At 40.6% G+C, this 20,690-nt stretch overlaps 1 protein-coding gene across 3 annotated transcripts in view; it reads left to right on the plus strand.

Annotated features, from left to right (window-relative positions):
• The window catches only part of TASP1 (taspase 1), a 267,226-nt gene that overhangs the window by 109,398 nt on the left and 137,138 nt on the right, over positions 1–20,690 (plus strand). For 2 of the 3 annotated variants that reach the window (XM_040248289.1, XM_040248290.1), the window contains 2 exons: positions 5,646–5,765; positions 13,117–13,195. In XM_040248289.1, the coding sequence (XP_040104223.1) occupies positions 5,646–5,765; positions 13,117–13,195 (199 nt within the window). The remainder of the gene's footprint in view (positions 1–5,645; positions 5,766–13,116; positions 13,196–20,690) is intronic. The other variant, XR_005722453.1, reaches the window with a different exon arrangement.

Genomic DNA, 20,690 nt, shown 5'->3' on the forward strand with positions numbered 1-20,690 from the left:
TGTACTAAATGTTACATAACTATAGATGTGTTATGCTATTAGGGAAAAGTTGAAAGATTTGATCATGATCTGACATTTCAAATCCTGTGTTGTATACTCAAAAATAGGTACATCAGCTGTTGATTTGATTAAAGTAAAACAGTGAAACACACATAGTCTTAAGTGTATAGTTTGATGAATTTTGATATGTGTATTCATTCATGTAACAAGATCTGACATTGCTACTATGCTAGAAAGTTTCTTTATATCCCTTCAGAGTCCACACCTCCCTCGCAAGACAACTATTTTTCTGATTCTTTTTCACCGTAGTTTTACCTGTTCTAAATAAAACTTCAGATAAATGGGGTCATATGTTATGTACTGTGTTGTGGCCAGCATCTTCTACTCAACATACATCTAAAAAATTATCAATACAGTTGCACATATCACTAGTTCTTTTTTATTCCTGTACAGTCTTCCACTGTTGCTGGTATCACATCTTGTGTATCCATTCCCCTCCTGATAGACATTTGGATTATTTCCAGGATTCTACTATTGCAGTTTGGCTAAGGTGTTATAAACATTTTTGACAAGTCTTTTGCCATATATATTTTGCTTTCTCTTGGGGTAAATAGGCTTCCCTCGTAGCTCAGTTGGTAAAGAATCTGCCTGCAATATAGGAGACCTGGGTTTGGTCCCTGGGTCGGGAAGATCCCCTGGAGAAGGAAACGGAAACGGCAACCCACTCCAGTATTTTTGCCTGAGAAATCCCATGGACAGAGGAGCCTGGCAGGCTACAGCTCATGGGGTCACAAAGAGTCGGACACGACTGAGCAACTAGCAGTTTCAGTTTCTCAGTTTGGGGTAAATACTTAGGGGTATAGTTGCTGGGTCATAGCTAGGTATATTTAATTTAGAGTTAAATTTTTTTGAGTTAGAATTTTAAAATTGTGGTTAATATTTATTCCAGAAACACAAGAAGCCAAATTAGATATATTCATCATTATATTTTTAAACTGATTTTAAGTCATTGAGATGTAATCTATAAATATTTTGATCAAATGAATGCAATTTAATAATCTAGTTAATATTATTTTAAGGAACTTGTCAGAATTATCATCTTTCTTAAATTCCTCAATTTTGATTTCAACTCCAGTATATCTTAGGTTGCTATTCTTAACCAGTCGTTCATTATGAGTTCAAATTAAATACTATTAATTAAACAACATATGAATAAGAATAAAAATGTTTTAAAGCTTTGTAAAGTGTCCATTGTGGGTTCACAGATGGCTCAGTGGTGCCAGTGCTGGAGATGTGGGTTTGATCCCTGGGTCAGGAAGATCCTCTGGAGAAGGAAATGGCAACTCTCTCCACTGTTCTTGCCTGGGAGAGCCCATAGACAGAAGAGCCTGGTGGGCTACAGTCCATGGGGTTCACAAAGAGTTGGACACAACTTAGCGACTAAACAATAGCAGCAACCACAATGCTTCCATTGTAGTTCAGTCGTGCAGTAATCTAAGTCATGAACATGTTTGTCTGATCTCTACCGTCACTTACACATTCAGCATGTACACTGAGGCTCCCAAATGGTTCCACTTTGAAGAAAACAATCCCATGGTACGTTATATGTAAGATTATTAAAAAAACAAAACAAAACAAAACACTGAGATTAAAACCAATGCATTTTCCACCTTTAATGTTGCAGCCCCAGAACTCTGTATAGGAGTTCTGCCAGTTGGAAAACATTGTCCTTTGCTACTTTTGAGAGACTGGAATTTTTAGGTAATCCTCTGGAACTTTGTTATGATATGAATTTATAATTAAAGCTGTAATTCAGATATATTAAAGCCCCTTAAAAGCATGGTGAACACACTTTATTTTTATTTTGAGCTGAAAATGTTTCTGTTTACTTTTGGTGAATGATTTAGGGAATTAATAGCAAAGGTTTCTACAAAATAAACTTTTTTCTCTGTTGTAGATGTGTTTGGCACTAATCTGTGTAGGGCTGCAAAGATTTTAATGTGTATTTATTAAGCAAAGAATAAAGGATTATTTAAAAATAGACATCTTGATTGTAGCTTTACAGAAACATCATTTGTAGTATTGGACATCAGAAGGGGGATTTTCTTAAGAGAGAAGAGAAAAGTCATTGGATATTCTTATATCCAAATTTTCCTTGTTTCAGCCAAGCCAGACACATGAAAGCAGATAATTCTGGCTAAGTTCTCCTTCATTTATACACACAGCTGATATACTCTGAGCCCATGGAGGCCCCACTATTGCAGGGGGACTGGTTTTAGGAGCCAGATGTGGAGCCCAGTCTAGGTTCCTGTGCCCAGATCTATCATTGCATCTTTAGGATGCTTGAAGGTGGGAAAGCTTTATGTTGTACTTACTGTGCGGAAGGTGTTAAGTCAGCTGTGCTTCTCAAGTGGAAAGTGAAAGTGAAGTTACGTCAGTTGTGTCCGACTCTGTGCGACCCCACAGATGGCAGCCCAACAGGCTCCTCTGTCCCTGGGATTCTCCAGGCAAGAATACTGGAGTGAGTTGCCATTTCCTTCTCCAATGCATGAAAATGAAACGGGAAAGTGAAGTCGCTCAGTCGTGTCCTACTCTTAGCGACCCCATGGACTGCAGCCTACCAGGCTCCTCCATCCATGGGATTCTCCAGGCAAGAGTACTGGAGTGGGGTGCCATTGCCTTCTCCGTCTTAAGTGGAAGCTCAGGCCATTTATAATGCTACTCAGCAGCCTAACAAGGGTGCCTTGGGAAGACTTGATATCTTAAAAATAAAATGTATTTCTGTCTTTATTATTATGTTAGGATAATCTCACCGTACATGATTCAGGATGCACTTTCACACTCGAGATGTTATTCTTATATTTTATCTGTTTGATACATAAGTAATTCTGTACAGAAGAAACCCTGGAGGAGGAAATGGCAACCCACTCCAGTATTCACGGGATTCTGTCCGAGAACCCCATGGACGGAGGAGCTTGGTAGGCTATGGTCCACAGGGTCACACAGAGTCGGACGTGACTGAAGCGGCTTAGCATGCACGCACTCATGCATATACAGAAGAAAGACCATGTTAATGAGATAAGTGACTGGTAGATGGTGTCTCTTGTCAGGTTTCAGAGTTAAAGTGCAGGTTAGAGACTTAGTTTTAATGTGGAAAGTATCTACATTTTGTGCTAAGGGATTTATTAGTTTATATGTGGTACTTTATTTAATTCTTACAATAACTATGTAATAGCCATCTCCAATTTGGAGTGAGAAAAATGAAACCTTTTGACATTAAGTTCAACAGAGATGACTGGATCATTGGTTACTTGTAGAAAGTTTTATTTGTCTTTTCCATGACACATGGAATCTCCGTGTCAACTTTATACACATGTTTATTTCTGAACAAGAACTATAATTTATGCCATTGCTTTTAAATAACAATTTTATCAAAAAATTAATGCAACTAGTGTATTTCAGTCAAGGAAATACTTGTCTGTGTGTATCTGTGTGATGCATATACTTCTGAGTATTTATGGAGTGTAAGAATATAATAGTAGCTCTATATAATAACAGTCATTGTATGTTTCTTAAACTTTCTAAGATTTCTTTTCTATACAAACGAGCTCAGTTAAATTATTATAGCCAAAACACCACTGTTTGTCTTTCATTCGATTTACCTGCACTTCATAAAAATGGTTAAATATTACTTCATCATCTTTCAGTTTCCATTTCAGTATGTAAAATCTATAAACTAATTCTTGAATATTTTAGGAAGTAATTCTGATTTTTGCAGGTGTTGCAAGCCATTAGGAATATTTAACTTAATTTGGAACAGAATTCTCTATCTTTTGCTTGATTTTTCATTTTTGAAAAGCAGGTTATAGTAAATCCATTGATCTATGTCTTTGTACAGTAAGATTCAAGGGATAAAAGTTAAAGTCATGATATCCTAGTCAAAATGCTGAGAATTGTTTTTACAGATAATTCATATCATTGTGTATATGTTATGTGTCCCCTCAGTAAAATTCTGTTTTATAGAATGTTTGAGTAGGATCAGCAGTCACAGTTAATAAAAAAGAACTAATAAAGAATACCCTTTCCTGACTTTGTTGTTGCTATTTTGGAGGATGGTTATTCTACAGTGCCTTTTTATTTGTATGAGAGTAGAGCCTGGTGGGCTGTACAGTCCATGGGGTCGCTAGGAGTCGGACACGACTGAGCAACTTCACTTTCACTTTTCACTTTCATGCATTGGAGAAGGAAATGGCAACTCACTCCAGTGTTCTTGCCTGGAGAATCCCAGGGACGGGGGAGCCTGGTGGGCTGCCGTCTCTGGGGTCGCACAGAGTTGAACACAACTGAAGTGACGCAGCAGCAGCAGCAGCAGCAGCAGCAGCAGTCGCAGTAGCAGCAGTCTGTTTCTAAAAGAACCAGTAAGATGGATAAGATCATGTTTTAAAATACTTTGTAGTATGTTCATGGTGGTATGGTCATGGCAATATGCTGCCAATTGGTAATGGAACAAGACAGAGCTTAAATCTTTTATGCTGACATAATGTTGGTCTTAGGTGGTTTAAGTTTCTCCTTCAGCAGACTTGTGCCTATAAAATTATTTGGCTTAGAATGAGTATAGTAGACATTTGGCTGATCATGACCTATGGGATAGTATCAGACCTTGTTTCTCAAAGTAGAGTCCATGGACCAGAAGTCTCTTTGAACATGGGGTTGTCCCTGACTCTGATACAGACTTGGGGGTATGGGTGAGGATGGGGTTCTTAGGTTCTAGGGCACCAGTGCCCAAGTTTAAAAATATATACCACCATGACCACAGTGAACCTAAAGACCTATAATAGCCCTCCTTTAGTATGCTAAAAAGGTAATTTTTCATGAAATTTTCTTCCCACTTCCTTTACTTCAGATTTTTATCCAGCAGTGTAAAGTTTGTCTGCCTTGCACAGGTGATCCAGAAATCTTCGAGGCAAGAGACAGCTGCTTGTGGTCAATATGTGTGAAATGCCTTAAGCATGTGAGGCCTGGAACAAGACCCAGAAACACAAAGATGGCTCCCAGGAATGTGCAGTTTTCTGCCATATGAGTGGCAACCATACTATTAACATAGCAGAGAAGGGAGTTTGCCATCAAGTGTCTCACAAGGAAGAAATTTTAAAGAAAACTGTAGCATGATCTAGTTCAAGACTGAATGTCACTCTCTTCATTTATTGTGGTGAATATATTACTTTTAGAAATTTTTGCATAGTATTAAAAAAATACAAATAAGGATATTTATTAGTTCACTTAACCATAGATCTTTTCCTCTACAGAGTCTCAGTCATGAACTGAATTCTTGAGATTAGGTGATGCAGTGATACACTACAATTTATATTGTTGTTTTCTTCCTCCTTTTGAAAGGCATGGTAGGCTTCTTATTAGAGAAAAGCAACCAGACACCCTTGGCTCAGGATCTTTCACTGGAAAATAAGTTTTGACTTGAACCGGATTTAAGCGTCAACTTGATAATACATAATTTCAGGAGATTGCCGAATGTTCCAGCTAAGGATAAGCTCAGAATTTACCGTATTGTGATTGTCCGTGAAGCGCTGTGTGGTCATATCACTTGTGCACTGTGCTTAGTGAAGGCTCTGGCCCATTTTGCTCCACAGGAGAACGACTCAGGCCCTTTGGACACAGTGGGTGCTGTGGTTGTGGACCAGGAAGGAAACGTGGCAGCTGCTGTCTCTAGTGGAGGCCTGGCCTTGAAACATCCAGGGAGAGTTGGGCAGGTAAGAAACGCTGAGGTTTTTAAACTAGCCTCACAAGTTGAACGCAGAATTTTCTAACTCACAAGGTTTTGAACCAGTCGAGAAATTTTTTTTTTCTTTAGAAAAAACAAATGATATTGTTCTTAACAACTTAGGTAGTATGAATCAACTGCCTGTTTAGGATCTTTTCTAAAATGAAAACCTACCTCAGAATACTAGGGTTCTTACTGATCTTTATAACCAAACAAACATAATTCTGTGTTTGACTACTTTCAGTAGGCTGGGTCCTGGCCTGGGTATTTATCAGACATGTAATAAATGTGCACTGAGTCCCATGTTCATTCTTTGTAAATGTCATTCTCTGTAGAAGTGAGCACCTGACTATATGACTGCTTGCTTTTCAGGTGGGAAAATCATTTCAGAGTTGCATTTTATATTTCCTCTATTCAAGGAACAGTAGCATTTTGACCCTAATCCTTTCTCTGATTAAGCATTTCAGCTGTTTTATAGACTAACTGGTATTTCAAGTCACCGAACCATGATACTACTCAAGAAATCGAGGTATGAGGGAGGCTGAATTTATGTGCAACTGGCTTTTTTGCGAGCTCACTTGTACATCTTCACCCCCAACTCCCCATCTCCGGCCTTTAGCACTAATTTGAGAATGAATTTAGCAATCCATTTGATCTAATAATCTTGCTGAGTATATACCGATTTGGCACATGACTTACTGGCTTAACAAATATTTGTTGAGTGAACAAACAAATTGGATGCCCTCACAGAGTCTGCTGGCTTCCCAAGTGGCGCTAGTGGTAAAGAACCCGCCTGCCAGTGCGGGAGATGCAAGAGGTGCGGGTTTGATTCCTGGGCCAGGAAGGTCTCCTGGAGGAGGAGATGGCAACCGGCTCCTGTATTCTTGCCTGGAGAATGCCATGGGCGGAGGAGCCTGGCGGGCTACAGACCATGAGTTGCAAAGAGCTGAACATGACTGAGTACACAACACAGCACGGCGGCATAGCACAGTCTCTTAAAGTGTGACAGTTGTGTGGGGCGTGTGTAGGCTCAGTGCTGGGATCTCACATTGCCTCTGGAGCACCGCTTGGCATACCCTTTGTGCTTTGTATCTCGTGTTTGAAGAAGAGTCCATGTCACAATTGCTTTGGACATGGTGGGTAGCAAGTGCCCGGAGCAGAGTGATCTGATTCATGGAGGACATCTTTTGCAAAGCCCCTGGTGATGTTCTGTGACCTGCCCTTTGTGGACAAAGCACTCATAGTGCTATGGTGGGAAGGGGAAGGGAGGAATAATTAATTTTGTGCTACTCTTTGCCTGCCATGCAAGGGGATTTATGGGACATGATTACTCAATATGTGTAAACGCTTTGAACTCAGTATAAAAAGTCTTTGTCTGGTCATGGTGTTTTTCCACATAATAAAGTCTTGTGTATTTGTCAAGTTTGGAATAGGAAAACCAAGCTTGGCATATCAGATCTGGATGACTTGCTGGAGAAAGAGAGAGAAAAGCCAGCAGAGCCGCCTTCATCACATTGCCATCCCCATGACTTTTTCACTGGTTTTTGTTTGTTTTGGTTAGCAAAATAGCAACAAGAGAACCAAGGATAGTTCTGGACTACGTTAGCAGGACATTACACCCAGCAATCTTGAAGCTATTCTGCCACACTGCACATGGGGTTGTCTTGGAAAAAGAAATACTGTAAAGCTTACACGTACGCACTTGAAAACTGCTAAGAGAGTAAATCTTAAAAGTTCTCATCACAAGAAAAACAATTCTGTGACTGTGTATGCTGACCGAAATTAATGGATGTTAACTGATGATTTTGCATTCTATGCAAATATTGAATTATTAGTCTGTATACCTGAAACTAATAAAATATGTGTCAGTTGTACTTCAGTTTTAAAAAAACAAACTTACATATTAATTTGCCCCACCCGACTGGTTTATGAATCTACAGTTTGTGAGGGCTGAAAAATCAGGAAAAGGTGTGAAGAACAGGGTAAAGTTGCTTACATGGAAAGCAGTTGCTTAATCGAGTTATATTACTCAGATACAAGAGAGGCAACAAGCCTGGAAACATGGAAGGATCTTATGAGAGGTAGAGGGCTGTCCTTCTAGACAAGCACAATAGAATGAAACAAAATACATAAGCAAACTGTCTTTGAAAAGCAAAGACTCATATTTTAAAAAATGTGCTAAAACTAGGTATTCCTATATACATTTTAAATGCACAAAAAACATTTAAATTTTAGCATATTACACATTTTGCCCTGCTCTAGATATAACGGTTCAGATGCTAAAGTGGCAATTTGAAAGAAAACTTCATTTGCTTCATTCAGTTCAGTTCAGTTCAGTTCAGTCACTCAGTCATGTCCGACTCTTTGTGACCCCATGAAGCACAGCACGCCAGGCCTCCCTGTCCATCACCAACTTCCGGAGTTCACTCAGACTCACGTCCATTGAGTCAGTGATGCCATCCAGCCATCTCATCCTCTGTCGTCCCCTTCTCCTCCTGCCCCCAATCCCTCCCAGCATCAGAGTTTTTTCCAATGAGTCAACTCTTCACATGAGGTGGCCAAAGTACTGGAGTTTCAGCTTTAGCATCATTCCTTCCAGAGAAATCCCAGGGCTGATCTCCTTCAGAATGGACTGGTTGGATCTCCTTGCAGTCCAAGGGACTCCCAAGAGTCTTCTCCAACACCATAGTTCAAAAGCATCAATTCTTCTGCGCTCAGCTTTCTTTACAGTCCAACTCTTACATCCATACATGACCACTGGAAAAACCATAGCCTTGACTAGATGGACCTTAGTCAACAAAGTAATGTCTCTGCTTTTCAATATGCTATCTAGGTTGGTCATAACTTTTCTTCCAAGGAGTAAGCGTCTTTTAATCTCATGGCTGCAATCACCATCTGCAGTGATTTTGGAGCCCCCCAAAATAAAGTCTGACACTGTTTCCACTGTTTCCCCATCTATTTCCCATGAAGTGATGGGACCAGATACCATGATCTTTGTTTTCTGAATGTTGAGCTTTAAGCCAACTTTTTCACTTTCCACTTTCGCTTTCATCAAGAGGCTTTTGAGTTCCTCTTCACTTTCTGCCATAAAGGTGGTATCATCTGCATATCTGAGGTTATTGATATTTCTCCTGGCAATCTTGATTCCAGCTTGTGCTTCTTCCAGTCCAGCATTTCTCATGATGTACTCTGCATTTAAGTTAAATAAGCAGGGTGACAATATACAGCCTTGACATACTCCTTTTCCTATTTGGAACCAGTCTGTTGTTCCATGTCCAGTTCTAACTCTTGCTTCCTAACCTGCATATAGGTTTCTCAACAGGCAGGTCAGGTGGTCTGGTATTCCCATCTCTTTCAGAATTTTCCACAGTTTATTATGATCCACACAGTCAAAGGCTTTGGCATAGTCAATAAAGTAGAAATAGATGTTTTTCTGGAACTCTCTTGCTTTTTCCATGATCCAGTGGATGTTGGCAATTTGATCTCTGGTTCCTCTGCCTTTTCTAAAACCAGCTTGAACATCAGGGCATTCATGGTTCACATATTGCTGAAGCCTGGCTTGGAGAATTTTAAGCATTACTTTACTAGCGTGTGAGATGAGTGCAATTGTGCGGTAGTTTGAGCATTCTTTGGCATTGCCTTTCTTAGGGATGGGAATGAAAACTGACCTTTTTCATTCCTGTGGCCACTGCTGAGTTTTCCAAATTTGCTGGCATATTGAGTGCAGCACTTTCACAGCATCATCTTTCAGTATTTGAAATAGCTCTACTGGAATTCCATCACCTCCACTAGCTTTGTTTGTAGTGATGCTTTCTAAGGCCCACTCGACTTCACATTCTAGGATGTCTGGCACTAGGTGAGTGATCACACCATCGTGATTATCTTGGTCATGAAGATCTTTTTTGTATAGTTCTTCTGTGTATGCTGGCCACCTCTTCTTAATATCTTCTGCTTCTGTTAGGTCCATACCATTTCTGTCCTTTATCGAGCCCATCTTTGTGTGAAATGTTCCCTTGATATCTCTAATTTTCTTGAAGAGATCTCTAGTCTTTCCCATTCTGTTGTTTTCCTCTATTTCTTTGCATTGATCTCTGAGGATGGCTTTCTTATCTCTTCTTGCTATTCTTTGGAACTCTGCATTCAGATGCTTATATTTTTCCTTTTCTCCTTTGCTTTTTGCTTCTCTTCTTTTCGCAGCTATTTGCTTCCTTATCTTACAATAATTAGAATTTACACATGTGACACTAAAACGGAATTATTCTGTTCTTCTCTCCTCCAAACTCTACCTGACCCACATGAAAACAGGCGGTTGAGTTTAGGGGTCGAGTGTGGATTTGGGAATAAAGTGTAAACCTTATTCTAACCTCACCTCTCCACTTACCAGTCCCCTCATGTGCACAGGTTACTCAACACCTGAAGTTCTATTTTCCACAATTGTAAAATGGGGATAAATAGCTACCTCACAAACTTGTAGAAGATTAAATGATACTGTGCATTTCAGTCACTTATCACATAATGTGGCAGTTGCTCTTTGTTAATTGCTGGCAGTGTGGAGGAAGTGTGTTAATTCCCATGATCCTACAACACTGTGAAGTGCGTGTTACTATATCCTTATTTTGTAAAAAAAGAAACAAAGACCCAGAGAAGAGTAAATGATAATTATATAATTATATATCATAATTATATATCATCATTTGCATGACCTGCTTTTACTGCAGGATAGTAGCTTTGATAACATTTTATTACTAAAAGAAGGAAGCTTTTTGTTTTTAAAGGTCTGCTTAAGTTTGTTGTGTTTTATCTAACAGAGTGGATAGGAGAGGGACAGTCTCTGATTCTTTTCTCTTACCTGTCACTGTCTCAGCCCAGCCTGTTTCAGAAAATGAAGAAGGGAGATAGCTTTAGGTCATGAAATTGAGAAGAGGTAGCATAAAGGAAATTTGCTGAGAAAGGAGACCAAGAGTAAGAATAAACATTCTTTTCATGACTTCCACTGGGCTTCCAAGGAGTGTCCTTGTGGTCTTATTTACAACTTTTTGGGTGCAGAACTCCAGGTCAAGATACTTGTGGGAAATGGAAAGGGCAGTGGACCAATATCCAGGGGCTCAGTGAAGGAAGGTTGGGCCCTTTCACTGAGGCCGCATGTTCTCTGAGGCTCTGGCTGACCCAGCACCCATCCTAGGTAGGACCAGTTGAATGGCTTTTGCCATTTTTCCCTGAAATCTATGAGCTGAATCACTTCTGAAGGACTTTACGTTGCCACCCTCACCCAGCTGTCTTGTTTATTTCAGAAGCATGGTGTTTTCAAAGGCAGTAATAGGTTTTCTACTGTCTGCCATATGAGAGGTGTGGCGTTCAGTTCTTGTTTTTGCTTTTAAGAGGGGTCTTGTCAGTGACAGTGATGGGTGGCAACTGGATCACACGAACATGGTCAGATTTCATCTCCCTTATTCTGGACTTAGGGTCAATTCTCAAGGAGGGTCATTAGGGAAGTGGAGTGGGTGTGTGCATCTCAACGTCTTGGGGAACAGTTCACAGATTCCCTGGTGGCTCAGCTGGTAAAGAATCCGCCTGCAGTGCAGGAGACCTGGGTTTGATTCCTGCGTTGGGAAGATCCCCTGGAGATGGGAACTGCTACCCACTTCAGTATTCTGGCCTGGAGAATTCCATGGACTGTATAGTCGATGGGGTTGCATAGAGTTAGACACGACTGAGAGACTTTCACTTTCACAGATTCTTTGAGAGAGAAAAGAGGAATCAGGGCATTAGAAAAGCCAAATTTGGAGAACTCTTAGGGGGAGGTTAAAGTATTTCCAGAGAGTAGACCCAGGATTGGTGGGTGGAAGTTATGAGAAGGTGCATATTCCTTAAAGCAATCGAAGGAAGAGCTGCTCACCAATGAAAAGGGTCCAAAAGGGGTATATGTTCCCACATGAAGTGGTGAAGTTCTCAGTATCAGAAGTGCCTGGACTGTTTCCTGAAAACCCCTGTTCTATGCAGAATATTGGAGCAAATTAATTCTGAAGTCCTTGTAAAGGGAATAAACCATCATAGAAAATTGGAATCTGTCTGGTTACCATTCTCTGTGTTAGCTTCCACTCCTCACAAATAAGTTCCTAGAATATAGCAGTGCTATTTTTGTGGGAGTACCTTTTTCCTTCATCAGTTCACTGAGAATACTGAATATATTGTAGGTTGTTTTTTTTTTTATGTTTCAGAGTTTTTCTGTAATAGTTCTTAAAATTCAGTGTTTTGGAGTTTTTTTTCTGTAATAGTTCTTATCATTTTTTTTTAAATTCTTTTTTTCTAACCTTTGCAGTAAATTCCACATGTTGCTGTGCCAATGTTTATTTAGCCATTTCTTTACCACTAGTATTTTGTTCTTATCAAACAGGTGATCATAAACATTCTTGACCACGCCTCCTTGTATTTCTCTGCAGTAACCATCTAAGGGTTTTTTGAATTCTGCTTCTAACTAAGGAATGGAAAAGTTATCAGTTATGATTCCCCCTTGCAAAGGCAGAGAAATCATAGTAGATATTGAAAAGGTGAATCCAGACATTCTGGGTGGCACACTTGGAAACAAAATAGGAATGATTATCACACACTTTTATAAAACCACAGGAGCTTATTGTGTTCCTGGTGGTTTCAGACACATAAATTTATTCTGCCACCTCACAGAGCGATTAGCTTGAGCAGGCCTTTTTGTCATCCCTCTTTCTATCTGGCAGAATCTAGAGCAGTGGTGAGCATATACTGGGCCCTTTGGTGCATAACAGTTGGATTTCCTCTTGTTCTATCCTGAAGGAGGAGAGAAAAGGCACTAAAGCCTGAAGCAGGGTTTGCTGGAGGGTGGCAGGGGGACCACCTGAATTCCAGGCTCCTAGGTTAACAATGCTGATTCCCGGGCCAGCCTCCAGACCATCAGGGATATAGCTGGGGACCCATGGTTATTATGCTCCCCAAGTAATCTGACTGACACACACCTAGTGTGAGAAGTTATTTCAAGGGTCCAGAAGAGCCACACCCAACAAGCCTACAGCAGAGGGAAGATTTTTTTCCAGGAAGGAAGAAATTACTGTTGATAAGATTAAGAATTTTTTTTTTCTCTTTTCTGAAAATTTTAGATTAATCCTTAGCTGAAAGTAGTTTTGATAGTGTTAGGACCATTGTCTGGGTGGGTCTTACTCAACCTCTGGTTATCACGCGTGTGCTATGCATCATTATTAGATGAAGCTTTATTAGATGGGTATGATTTCTGTCTTCCGTTGAAAGCTAGAAATTATGTATAATATTCTTAAAATGCTGTATTTATATTTATCTACCTTTTTTTCCCCCAGGCTGCTCTTTATGGATGTGGCTGCTGGGCTGAAAATACTGGAGCTCATAATCCCTACTCCACAGCTGTGAGTACCTCAGGTATTTGCTGCTTTCATGACCATTTTTCATTACTTCAACCTCGTAGGTCATTTATCGATTGAAAACAGTGCTTTTATGTAAACACAAAGTATGTACTAAGACACCTCATGAACCAGAACATTGATGTTTGAAAGATCTTCGATACTTGTGAATTTTTGAGAATTGTTTCACAACATAAGTATCACAGTGTAAATGGTTTGCTAACATTTTCAATACAACTTTGGGGTTAACTAAAATTTAATTATATTTTTCATGGATTTTTTTCCTCTAATGACTCATGATAGTGCCAAATTTGGGTCAAAATGATATAAAAGTAGCAAGGCATTTAAAAGACTAAAAGGTCGTTTCTTGAGCAAAATGTTGACATAAATCTTACAAGGTGTATTTCAAAATGTATATCATGGCATATCCTTCTGATAAAAGGTAGGTCCTCTCTTTGTATCTGTATTAGAAGAGTCTTCATCATTAAGGAATGTGTGTGTGTGTTTGTCTTGGGAGAGTGGATTTGGGTGGGCAGAATGGTGGTTGTCTAGATCCAGGTCTTCATATGCTTGTGCCAGATGTACCTGAAGCTCATGATGTGGCTGATATGTGTGGCTGACATAGCAATATTGGTTCACCCACTTTGCCGTGTCATCTCTCAAGTCCGAATCCTAGGACTTTGTGCCGGGTATCCTCAGGCTTTCTCAGGAGGGTGGGTGGGTACGGCCGCCCTGCCTTCCTTTCTCTCTCTGGTTTCTTCCGCATTGTTTTCTGCCCCGCCACACTGCCCACCCACCCACTCCAGTCGCCCTCCTCCCTTGCTTACTCCTGCCTCTCTGGAGTCTCTACTGCGAGTGTAGATCTGGGACCTCTCCTGGTTTGTCCTGCTCCCTTGGCCTGCTCCGTCTTCTTCCCACTGCTAGTAGCCCTGGGCGTGGGCCTCTGCCAGCCTTTCCTTGTCTCACTGTGGGCTCCCTCTGGGTGAGCTGGTGCTGTCTCGGTGGTTATCTCTTAGAGTGCTGGTTTCTATGTCTATCCCCACTCTGGGCTTCATGCTTGAAGTCCGCCTTAGTCCCTTCTGCCTTCCTGTTGGACACATCCCTGTGGGTGTCATGTATGCACATGAGATTCAGCAGCACAAACAAACACCTTTTCTTCCTTATTCCCACACTGTGGCCCCCTTTCTCCTGTATTCTTTGCCTCTTTTATTGCCATCACTATTTTGGGTTTCCCTGGTGGCTCAGCTGGTAAAGAATCCACCTGCAGTGTGGGAGACCTGGGTTCGATCCCTAGGTTGGGAACATCCCCTGGAGAAGAGAATGGCTACCCACTCCAGTATTCTGGCGTGGAGAATTCCATGGACTGTATAGTTCACAGGGTGGCAAAGAGTTAGACGTGACTGAGTGACTTTCACTTTCCATAACCTATTTAGTCAGACTTGAATTCTTGGCACCATTCTCAAACTTGTATCTTCTTTCCATTTCTTCTGACCTGACCCTGTGAGTTCAGACCCCTCAACTGCCCACCTGTTGTAGCAGCTTGGTGATCTTGATCTTTTTCTTGCATTGGTGGAAATATTTGATTTTGAGCCACTGAGGTGAAATCCAAACACAAATTAATGTTGAATCTGAATCATGCTAATATAATAGACCAAAAATTGTTTTCTAATTTGAAGAGATGAGCACAAGGTAATAATACGAGTTAATTTTTAATTTAATACTGCTGGCACATGAAAATCTTTACACATAATACTTAGGAATTAGTATGGCATAATTAATGCATAGTTATATATGCATAATTAAATATGGCCCATGTCTATGGAAAATTGTGGTGTTTGGATAAATAAAAGTCTGAAACAGACGATTCATTGTTTCATTTTCCTAAAGAAGTATCAGTTGGTATCGTGTATGGTGTTGACTTTATTTTTGGTCAATATGTAGTTCAGCAAGTTGGTTTGTTGCTTTTTAAATGTTACTCCTATGTCTGCATGTTCAGTTCAGTTCAGTCGCTCAGTCGTGTCCGACTCTTTGCGACCCCATGAATCGCAGCACGCCAGGCCTCCCTGTCCATCACCAACTCCCAGAGTTCACTCAGACTCATGTCTATCGAGTCAGTGATGCCATCCAGCCATCTCATCCTCTGTTGTCCCCTTCTTCTCCTGCCTCCAGTTCCTCCCAGCATGTTAGGAGACCTGAATTCTACTTTAAGCTGGAACTCTGAGAGCCTATTTGACTGTGTCACTTTGCAAAAGAAATTCAGTCTCCTTGGGGTTGTCCATCTCCCTTCTTTTTTGAATTGGTGATGTGAAAGTTGGAATAGGAGTGTACTTTATGGGTTTGATTCTATTAAGTAGAATGCAGTAGGGGGGTAAGCTTAAATTGTAAAAATAAGGTCTTTCACGCTTCCCCTTGAATATTTCCTTATTTGCCCATCTCATATCCACTGAAGATAGTTTTACATGATTAAAGATAACTTTAGGTTTCTAGTCCAAGATACTAGTGTAGATGTTTAGTTTTGATGCCCAGCCTATCATGTTATAGTTTTCTTAAGTTTAAGAACTAAGATCTTAATGAGCCAGATAACCATGATGTTATGGTTATTCATCTAGAGCCAGACATCCTGGAATGTGAAGTCAAGTGGGTCTTAGGAAGCATCACTATGAACAAAGCTAGTGGACATGATGGAATTCCCACTGAGCTATCTCAGATCCTAAAAGATGATGCTGTTAAAGTGCCACACTCAACATGCTAACAAATTTGGAAAACTCAGCAGTGGCACAGGACTGGAAAAGGTCAGTTTTCATTTCAATCCCAAAGAACAACAATGCCAAAGAATGTTCAAACTACCACACAATTGCACTCATTTCACACGCTAGCAAAGTAATGCTTAAAATTCTCCAAGCCAACAGTATGTGAAATAAGTATTCCCAGATGTTCAAGGTGAATTTAGAAAAGGCAGAGGAACCAGAGATCAAATTGCCAACATCTGTTGGATCATCGAAAAGCAAGAGAGTTCCAAAAAAACATCTTCTGCTTCATTGACTACACTAAAGCCTTTGACTGTGTGGATCACAACAAACTGTGGAAAATTCTGAAAGAGATGGGAATACCAGACCACCTTACCTGCCTCCTGAGAAACCTGTGTGCAGCTCAAGAAGCAACAGGTAGAACCAGATATGGAACAATGGGCTGGTTCCAAATTGGGAAACTAATAAGTCAGGCTGTATATTGTCATTCTACTTATTTAACTTCTGTGCAGAGTACATCATGTGAAATGCCAGGTGATGAAGTACATGCTGGAATCAAGATTGCCAGAAGAAATATCAGTAACCTCAGATATGTAGATGACACCACCCTTATGGCAGAAAGCAAAGAGGAACTAAAGAGCCTCTTGATGAAAGTGAAAGAGGAGAGTGAAAAAGCTGGCTTAATACTCAACATTCAAAAAATAAAGATCATGGCATTCAGTCCTGTCACTTCTTGGCAGATAGGTGGGAAACAATGGAAACAGTGACAGACCTTATTTTTTGGGGCTCCAAAATCACTGCAGATGGTGACTGTAGCCATGAAATTGAATGACACTTGCTCCTTGGAAGAAAAGCTATGACCAACCTAGAAAGCATATTAAAAAGCAGAGACATTACTTTGCTGACAAGGGTCTGTTTAGTCAAAGCTATGGTTTTTCCAGTAATCATGTATGGATGTGAGAGTTGGACCATGAAGAAAGCTGAGTGCCAAAGAATTGATGCTTCTGAACTGTAGTGTTGAAGACTCCTGAGAGTCCCTTGGACTGCAAGGAGATCAAATCAGTCAGTCCTAAAGGAAATCAGTCCTGCATATTCATTGGAAGGATTGATGCTGAAGTTGAAGCTCCAGTACTTTGGCCACTTGATGCAAAGAGCTGACTCATTAGAAAAGACCCTGATTCTGGGAAAGATTGAGGGCAGGAGGAGAAGGGGACGACTGAGAATGAGATGGTTGAATGGCATCACTGACTCAATGGACATGAGTATGAGCAAGCTCCAGGGGATGGTGAAGGACAGGGAAGCCTGGAGTACTGCAGTCAGTGGGGTCACAAAGAATCAGACACAACTGAGGGACTGAACAACAAGTCATCAGCCAACAGAACATGAGGATAATAGAGCAAGTCTCCAGTTCTTTCCATCTGTGATTGCTTCACTCTTGTTTCTCCTGGGGCTGTTGCTATGAGGTTGACAACGGAAACACATGGCAGAGTTGGCTGAGTAAGTCAGAAGAAAGGTAGAACACAAAATTTTGCAATTTTTTGGTCAAAAAAAAAAAAAAAAAAAGGACATATGCCTTAGGCTACTGCAGAAAATCCAGAGACCTGGCCTACATTTTAGTTTTATAGTTCTTGGTAGATGATTATTGAAAGACAGAGGGAAGATAGCTAGTTATGGTCAAGGTAGGACTCTCCTAAGGCCAGACAGGTGATGTGGTTTTTAGCCTGAGGGATAAACTCCAGCATCTTGTGGGGAAGAAGTTAGAGGGCAGGAGCTCACCTTGCAAACCCTGACTAACATTCTGGCATCTTGGAAATTTGCTGAGCTTGAGAGGGAGGAAAGGAAATATGTAGGTTCTTGTTCAGATTCTTGATTCACTGGCTGAGACATCCTAGCAAGTAGTTATTTATACAACACGAATAGTATTATCTTAATATCCATGAGGATTTAATGAGCTGACCTATGATCTCTAGAACTTATTCATCTTGCATAACTGAAACCTTGTGAATTTTGAATGGCAACTCTCCATTTTCCTCTTCCATGAGCTCTGGCAGTCACTGTTTTACTCTCTGCTTCTGTGAGTCTGACTATTTTAGGTACCTTATCTAAATGGAATCGTGCAATGTCTGTCCTTCTGTGACTGGCTTATTTCACTGAGCATAATGTCTTCTGGGTTCATCAGTGTTATTGTGTGTGGCAGGATTTCCTTCTTTTTAAAGGCTGAATAATATTCTTATATGAATACCCCACATTTTCTTTACTTGCTCATTTGTCCAGGGACGTTTAGGTTGTTTCCACGTCTTGGCTGTTGTGAATAATGATGCAGCTAATTAGGAGTGTGGATACTCTTTGAGATCTTGATTTCAATTCTTTTGGATAAATACCCAGAAGTGGAACTGCTGGATCCTGTGATAGTCCCATTTAGCTTTTTGAGGAACCTCCATACTGTTTTCTATAGCAGCTGAACCATTTTACGTTCCTACCTCCTATATATGAGAGTTCACATATCTCTGCATCCTCACCAACATTTGTCTCTTGTCTTTTTGGTAATATCCATTTTAACAAGTGTGAGGTGATAGCTTGTGGTTTTCTGTTGCACTTCCCAGATGATTAGTGATGTTTAACACTTTTTCATGTACCTATTGACCATTTCTATGTCTTTGGAGAAATGTCAAAGTCCTTTGCCCATGTTTTGATATTGATCTTGTTTTTTTTTCCCTGCTATTGAGTTGTACGAGATCTTTGTCTATTTTGGATATTAGTACCTTGTCAGTTATGTGGCTTGTAAGTATTTCCTCCCATTCCGTAAGTGTCCTCTTCATACTGTTGCTTATTGCCTTAGCTGTGTTGACGCTTTTTAGATTGACATAGACCTCCTTGTCTATTTTTGCTTTTGTTGCCTGTACATTTACCATAATATCCTAGAACAAAATATACCCATGTAAGACCCTTACACTAGAGGGGGAGAAGACTGCCAGTTATATTATGACACACGGCTTTATCATCACTTAACACATGGCTATCTATTACTTCGCAAGTATTGAATTGGGGGTGTTCTCCCAACAAGAAATATTTGCTTCCCTGATAACAAAGTCGGGCTTCTTTGCCATTTCCATGCATTCCTATTTATGTAATCACTTTTTGTTTGAATTCTGTATCAGACTGTAATCCTTTTGAAGACATTGAAAATGGCAGTTAAACTCAACACATGGAGTTCCAACATGGAATGCAACTTAGCAGAAGGGTCAGCAAGGGTTAGCAGATGGGAGCAGCTGACCTCCAGAGGCAGAGCTGGCTGTGTCCCAGCTGCTGCCTGCAGCAGAGCCGTGGGAAGATGCTGTCAACTGCAGTGTACCTCCTGATTTCTGAAAATTTTAAATGTGAAAAAAGAGTGTGCCCTTCTTTTATCTCAGCGTTTTTTGTGAAAATAAATAGTTTGAAGCTTTCTTTAAGCAGTGGCGTAAGCTCTTGAGAAGGGGCTCTGTGAGTATATTTGTGTTTCCTGAGTGCCTGGCACAGGGCTTTGCACTTAGTAAATGCTTCGTAGACAAAATTAAAAAATGTGTGTGTATGGGCAACAATATTATAATCATCAGCCTTGTTAAGAGACTGGAACATAATTATTCCAGCCATTAAAAAGAAAGGATAGTTATGTAATGTGGTAGAGGTGCTAATTATTGCATGATGGCAACCATATTACAGGAAATAAATGTATGAAATTAACATGCTGTACACCTTAAATGTATACAATGTTACATGTCAAGTATATTTCATTCTCTGAAAAACAGAGAAATGTGTATGTGATTCTTCCCTCTCATAGAAGGATTCTAAGATTATCCACCATGAAATTTCCTTAAATAGCATTTTTAAATTTGATTTAATTTGCCAGAATCCGATTCACACATAATTTTTCAGTAACACATCAGATGTGTAATATAAGATACATCTGTGGTCTTTCTCTGGCTATGGAAAGGAAGAGCAGATCGAGGATTAGAAGATCAGAAGGAGGGAAAAAGCAAGAGATTAAGTTTATGCTCTGGCTGACCTTCACATTGGTCTTCTGTTACTTGTCTGTGCCATCTGGTTTTTTTCTTAAAGAGAAATAGCAAGTCTGGGGGTTTTGTGGCAGCTGACTAGCGATCAGGAGACAGCAGCTGCAGTCTCCCTCTCCTGGTGTGTCTCGAAGAACGGTCTGCTACCCGAGAGGGACCCTGGTGATTTCTGACTTTCTGGGTTCTTCGATTTTCCTGGTCTTAGCTGTTTCAGAAATCAGAGGGTGGTGAGGGTGTGGCCCTGGCTTGTTAAGAGTAGGTTCAAAGATGGATAGGATAAAAAAATGTGAAGAATGAGACCAGGCTGCTGCTTTGATATTAATATTTCTCAGCCAGTGATTGGAGCCTCTTCTGCAAGGGTGGGGAAGTATGTCAGTATGTCACCCCTTCTCGACTCTTTCTCCTAACCAGCAGCCGCAGGTCTGCCTCTGCCCCTCTGTGGGAGGTTTCCTGTGCGTCTGTGCTTCCCAGATGCCTTTGTCAGGAGGGCACAGGGCTGGCTTCCCTCTGAGGGTGGAGCCCCAAGAGCCAGTGGGACCTCACTGCTGAGACATCTATGTGTGTCCTGGAGTTTGTGGTTTCTGTGGCCCAGGAGGGATGGGGAGGCAGGCAGGAGTCCATGCTTCTGTTTCCTTCTCAGGAGTATCTGTTTTTTCTCTTTAGTGTTCTGTCTGTCATAAGCGCTTTTGGTGGCTCAGTCTCTTGATTATCATGAATA

The sequence above is a fragment of the Oryx dammah genome, unplaced genomic scaffold (genome assembly GCF_014754425.2).
Source record: "Oryx dammah isolate SB20612 unplaced genomic scaffold, SCBI_Odam_1.1 HiC_scaffold_10, whole genome shotgun sequence".
NCBI lineage: Eukaryota > Metazoa > Chordata > Mammalia > Artiodactyla > Bovidae > Oryx > Oryx dammah.